At 47.2% G+C, this 6625-nt stretch overlaps 1 protein-coding gene across 1 annotated transcript; it reads right to left on the bottom strand.

Annotated features, from left to right (window-relative positions):
- Positions 1 to 3143, bottom strand: ACKR2 (atypical chemokine receptor 2). The gene is made up of 3 exons (XM_009880495.1): positions 3126 to 3143; positions 2722 to 2779; positions 1 to 1121 (listed from the first exon to the last, which is right to left on the bottom strand). Exons 1-3 carry the CDS (start codon positions 3141 to 3143, stop codon positions 1 to 3), a joined length of 1197 nt encoding a protein of 398 aa, XP_009878797.1.
- Positions 3144 to 6625: the final 3482 nt, after the last annotated feature.

Genomic DNA, 6625 nt, shown 5'->3' with positions numbered 1-6625 from the left:
TCATGCATTTGTGATACTCAACATTTCTATCTCAGCTGCATATCTGCTGCAAGACTGGCTTGTCTCTGAGGGCTGGATCTCAAAGAAAGCGCTTCTCCTGAAAATGGCCCGCGGGATCTTCCATAAATATAACCTGAATCGTTTTTTCACAAAAGCATAAAGCAATGGGTTGAGACAACAGTGGACAAAGGACAAACTCTCTGTGATCTGCATGGCATAGTCCAATTGCCTACTGCTTTCACAGCTCCTGATCACACCGACATCTTGCAGGGAGTGAAGGATGAGGACAATGTTGTAAGGGGACCACAGGACAAAGAAGACACCCACCAGAGTAAAGACTAAGCAGAGTGCTCTCCTTGAGCCAGGCATCTGAGATGTGGTGAGGACACACGCTATGCGGGAATAGCAGAACACCATGAAGAGGAAGGGAAAAAGGAAACCCAGGATGTTTTGAATGACCCGAAAGACAACTTTCCAAAATAAGTGTTTCTGGCCATAATCATGGGTGCACATGATGGTTTTGTTGTGGATTTGCCTTGTGCTGGTGAAGAGGCCATCAGGAATGGAGAGAAGTATGGAAAGGACCCATACCACTACCAAGATGAGGATGGACTTCTTCCGTGTTGTGGAGCTGCGAGGAGAGCAAGCGTGAACTATCTGCAGATACATGTCCAGACTCATGCAGCTCACAAAAAAGACACCACTGTAGAAATTCACAGTGTACATGGCATTTAAGACCGGGCACAGTATGTCCCAGGCTACCCCCTGAGACATGTATAGAGCCCAAAATGGAAGAGTTAGTAGCAAGAAGAAGTCTGAAACAACCAGGTTCATTTTTTTTAGATACACCTCTGTCATCTTCTTTTTCTTCCTGATGTACACAATGAGGACAATAAACAGGAGGACATTCCCAGCCAAGCCGACCAGGAAGACCACGGTGTAAAAAGATGGCAAGAATACTCTGCTAAAGGAGAGTACCTCTTCTTTTGTGCAGAGGCCATACTGCCCATAATCCTCCTCGTCCAAGTACTCATACGGATAGTCGCTCGAATTGGCAGCATCCAGCAAGGTGCCAGCGGTTGTTGTTGCCACCTCTGAAGTTGTGTTTGACAAGTGGCTGCCTAGGAACAAAAGACAAGTGAAGGGGATCAAAACATTGTCCCAATCCACTCAAGAAAGACAAACATCACATCACAGAGGGTCTTCCTCTTGTTCATAGGTTAAATTTCTGCCACCTTCTGATAATTATTTTGTGTCCTACGCTCCTTGGCCTTTGCCTACGGCATGGCAACAGCTGTCTACACATACACATTAAAAAAATAATTCTGGCTTCTTTATTTCAACACATTAAAAACTGAAAGTAAATGAGTATGGTCTCCTCTGACATAACTCATCACTTCCTCGTGACACCACTGCAAGCTTTTGAGGAAGCTTCTGCTTTAAATTACGGGTGATCCACCACTATGCCTTGCTGTCAGCTGCTTTAGATTCATCAGGTTACTACTGAGAAAGTGGCAGCTCAATTCTCGGTGAAGCAGAACCTGCCACCATCACCTTTATGTTAGTGGGGCTGCTCCCAGAGGTGAAATGCTGAACATCTCACTGCTCCTGGTAGAACACTTACCCCTCGCATGGCCAACTCTAGGACACTGAGCCATGGATTCTTGTAAAAGGTATTACGTAAGTGGAAAATATAGAATCATAGAAACAGAATCATATAATGGTTTGGGTTGGAAGAGACCTTAAAGATTACCTAGTTCAACCCCCCCCTGCCGTGGGCCAGGATACCTTCCACTAGACCAGGTTGCTCAAAGCCTCATCCAAGGTAAGGATATGTAGGCACCAGAACCAACTCCTGAATCAAGGTTAGAGGTACAGATTTAGCTGGAAGGATGTTGCTAGAACTGATCCTGCGTGAGACGAGGCATGGGTTGAAACTCTGATGACCAAGGAGGGCGAGGGCCACGTGGTCGGCTGCTCCCCAAGACTGCAGTCTGGCGTCAGTGTTTAGACAGCTGCAGCCCAGATTTCAGGAAATGGTGACTGATTTGGAAAGCTTCCTATTTTTGGAGTCTGAATTTCAGAAAGGAAACCTGACACAAGAACACTACAAGGGTTTCATCTTCTAAAAGTCACCCAAACTGGGCAACGGCTGTCTCTAAAGAGCCTATCTCCCATGGTGATAAATGGTATCTGCCTGAGCCACCTCCCACTGGTACCATGAAGGTTAATGTAGGTTTTAAAAATCAAGACTAATCTCCAGGCTCTGACAGCAAACCAGGATTGTCACAAGGAAAAAATAGTGCAAATACCCCTCCACTCCTAAAACACACTGTTTTTCAGCCTTGGCCAAAGCTGTCCACCTTTTCCCTGTGGCTTTCACCAGTAATCCCAAAACAGGCATGGCTGTGTAGTTCCCTGCCTGGAGTCACTCACGCCTTGTTGTCCTAGAGGACCTGTTTCTCCCATTGTCCAAGAGACCTGCAGCCACTGAGTAATGAGAAAATGAAGCTGTTGGTCCCCAGTTGTGCTACATACCCACCGTGGGACATACCCCATCATGGCTCTGCAACTTCTAGGGATGGTTCCCTCCCCATGAACACCTAGGGAGAGGGGAGCCCCTCCAGCCAAAGCGGGTTAAGCAAAGCGCCCAAGGTTTGGAGTGGGGTTCTGAGGATCCCTGTGGGTGTGCAGCTGTAAGGAGTGAAGCTGTGGACATACCTGTTGCAGTCCCATGTCTAAAATTGCTTAAATATCCATTCCAAGCAATTCCAGGTGCCTGAAAAGAAAAGAATATTTGCTTTGGATTGAATTGAAATGTTTTCTTGCTGTCTGGCAGTTCTTTAGTGAGTGCTGCAGGGCACTTCAGACAGAGCAGCCATGGAGAGCAGACATCTGCCACAAGACAGTGCCAGAAAAAAAAAGCTTTTCTAGGAATGGGCTTGCTTGCTTTTTTTCCCCTGTTTAATATTTTGGAGGAAACTCATCCTTAGCCATATACAGTCCTGACTGTACACCTTCCAGAGGAAACCAAAGCTGCCCACCCTGCTGATCACAGCAACACCCACTGAGACTCCTAAACGTCTGCCACCACACACACCCTCTGCACCCACATCAGGACAAGCCATCCCCAAAATTTCCATTTCTGGGTCTCTTCCAGCTCATTGAGATGCCTTTTCTCCCTCCGCCACATCTTCCCCCCTCCATATCACACTGGCACTAACATTCACATCCCCATCCCATGGCTCATAGCAGAGAACTGACAAATGCAATGTGGGCTGAGCTCAGAAATTAGTCCCAAGCCTGCTGGAGCACCAGCGCTTAGGAACTGGCTAACTTTCAAGAAGAAAAGAGAACCCCTCCAGGTTTCCCATGCAAATTTCTCTACACACAAGAAGAAGAAAATGCACTTACAGAAGCTTCTTCTCGCCCGTGGGCAGTTCCCATCTTGCCGGAGGACTGAATCAGTCTTTTACAAACCTCTTTCTCTTGTGTAAGAGCATGGGCAGGAAATGTGAGCTCAGTGTGACCTCCCTGGTTTTGTTTTGCTTTTCCTGGTGTTGATCAGTGGATGACAGAGCTGGAGGAATCATCTCAGTGTCATGTAAAGGCATGTGTCCCTCTACAACATCTACAACTGGCGCCTGCACCCAGAGTTGGGCTTTACGACTTGAGATACCCATCAAGACCGCAGTGCCTTCTGCCATGGGTGCCCCGGGGACCCAGCACCCCTCCTTCAGAAATACCACCTGCTCTTGTATAGCTCATGTCAGGCACCATGCCAGGTACATCCAGAGCCCCTGAGACCAAAGACCCACCTCAGCACAAAGTGAAGACCGCTGGTGGCTCCTGTGCACCCAAGAATGCCCAGGCTGGGTGGTGAGACCACCCACAAAATAGTCTGAAGTAGATTTTTCTGGGATGTGCCAGACCAGGGTCACCCAGACAAGCACACAGACCAGCCACTCGTTTAAACATAAACAGTTCCTTTTGCCCTTCTTCTCTCCATTTTTCCATGCATGCTTTTCCCCCATCCATCTTGATCCTTCCCTTTTCTCCATCTCGTCTCCTCCCAAACAAGTCCCTAATTTCTTTTTCCCTGCTGATTCTGGATTTGCTGCATCCCAACCCCAGATGTGGCGACAAGCTCCCTCGTTATTTTGGTTTTTTAACAATTTGTGGAAACATCTGCCATTGCCTGACAGATGGATATTAAGGTGATGTCCACCCTGCTGACTGCCCAGCTCCCCCAGGCAGGATTGGACCTGCTTGGTCTTTGCCCTGAGAGTCTCTGGGGGCTGAGACACTGGTGTAGAAATCTGCATTTTTTCCAGGAAATCTGAATAAGCCACGTGCTACTTGGATGCTGCAGGATCCTCATCCCCTGCAAGAACAGAAATGGCTACCAGTGGGGACACGGCAGGCGCCAGTGGGTGCTGGCAGCTCTGTGGGGACAACCACGTCTTTGCAGGCAGCAGCAAAGCCTTGCAAGTGGTACCAGAATAAGGATCTTACTGCCATGGTTGAAAGTGCAAACCACAGCAGAGAGGTGCCAGGCTCCTGGCACTGCCACAGGGGACAGCTTCATGGCATGACCCTTCACTTGCCTGTCAAAGGTGTCTCTGATAAAGTGGTTTATTGGAGAGGCTTTAGATGACAACCTGTAATGAGTGGTCATCTTCTGGCTCATTTCCCTCGTCTCACCACCAAACAGGGCCATGGGGAACACCCTGAGCATCCCCTGTACCAAGTCTGGTGTGCTCTAAAAACTCCAAACCACCCTGGTAAAAATGAGAGAACAGAGCAGCAGCGATGTTCACAGCTGCGCACACAACCTGCCCCATGGCAGGTGGACCCACAGAGAGAAATATGTTATTTTCACCCATTTCCATGTTCACTGCCATCAGCTGGTGTACATGTGTGCTTGCATTTAAAAGATATCCTATAATTAATATGTATGGGCAACATACACATTAGGAGACAGCAAGAAGCCGCTCCCAAAGCCGAGGCACGAGACACACACAGAGACGCTACAGGTAACAGCAGTTTCATTAGCCCAGCAATTAAAATGAAATAAGTTTTTTGTTTTTAATTGAGTTTCTCCCCCGAAGCACATAGTGCACAGAGCTGCAGGGAATTAAATGTGCCTCTGAGAGTCACTAGAGAAAGTAGCCTTCACTGTAATTTATTACAAGACTTTAACTCAATTCAGGAGCTGGTAATTGCATAGATTTTTTTTTCTTTCAGACTCTGTAGACCCCTAATGGCTTTGGCAATTAAAATAACCAGATTACCAGTAATGGGAAGCACATTTAGAGAGACACAGTGGAACTAACAAATGGTTATCTGAGCCACTTTCTTTTACACTGCCGAAAATGCTGCACGTCAGCTGCGAGTGGCCCTGCAGGAGCAGCAGCTCTGCTTCCCCCCATGCTCAGAGATGGGGAGTCACAAACATCGCACCAGAGCACTGCAAAACTGGGCAAGCTTTTTAGAGGAAAGGACTTTTCTTTGGTGTTTTGCTCTGACGAGCTGCGCCCGGGGTTTAGGGGAGGACTTTAGGCACCCTCATGATTCCAGGGGATTTTTCTTCCTGCTCCAGACTGGTTTGCCTAAAGTCAGAAGCAATTTCTAGGTTGTCTTTGGGCTTCAACATCCACTGCCTGGCATACAGTGGGGGCAAAGTGAGCTCTGCATAAAAGCTGAAATTCAGGAAAAAATAGTCAATGAGACAATTCACTGGAAGGAAAAACAAGATCAGACCGAGGGAAAGCCAGGCTCTGATTTTGCCCTCTGCTAAAGACCTGATGTCAGTGTGGGTTTATACTGACATAAGAAGTTTTTGAAGCGAAAAGCCGCTGCAGGCTGCTTTTCCATCCTGCAAACGGCAGCCTAAAACCCCACTTTAGAGGGTGAAACAAGTCGCTGAATTCAACCCAAAGTCTCAATGTTTTGCAAACCCAAGCTGTTCCTGCCCTGCTGTTGTACGAAAAATCGGATTTGTTACCTGGTGTGCAATAGGCAACCTCACACACCAGGATGAGGTATTATTTGTTTCAGAGTTGCGCAAGGCTGGGTGCTTGGTGGTTCCCCACAAATCAAGCACCCCAAACAGGACCCTCAGAACGGTTTATATACACATTTTATAACATCATTATCATATTAGTACCTCCTATCAATATTTGATTGGTTAGTAATCTACATATGATTGCACAATCGAGTTATAGCTACGTATATGGGTGTGATTTTTAGTATTGTAATTAAGGTAGTTCAGCTTCGGACACTCAGAATTTTCACTTTTCTGCCAAGTTTGCTAAACTTTTCAAAACATGTCGATTAGTAGCATTTTCAAGGTCCGTGTGCTCGCACGCTCCACGATGTTTCACCTCCAGAGTGAGGTAACAAAAACAATCCTTGCTTTCCTGGATTAGGAGTTCTTTCACTAATTTATCCTTGACAGATTCAAGGAGAATCTTCATTATCCGTGAGAATGTACCCATAGCCTCCCAACACTAATTACTATTGACTATTTTGAGACTATGCTTTCATAACACCGCCACGCTCGGCAGCGGGGGAAGCCCCCAACTCCGGGCACGGCCGCCTCCAGCTGCCCGTTTCCGGATTC

This window comes from Charadrius vociferus, unplaced genomic scaffold (genome assembly GCF_000708025.1).
Source record: "Charadrius vociferus isolate BGI_N301 unplaced genomic scaffold, ASM70802v2 scaffold12, whole genome shotgun sequence".
In the NCBI taxonomy this organism is placed as follows: domain Eukaryota; kingdom Metazoa; phylum Chordata; class Aves; order Charadriiformes; family Charadriidae; genus Charadrius; species Charadrius vociferus.
The sequence above is the reverse complement of the archived record's forward strand: the minus strand, read 5'-3'. Positions and strand labels throughout refer to the sequence as shown.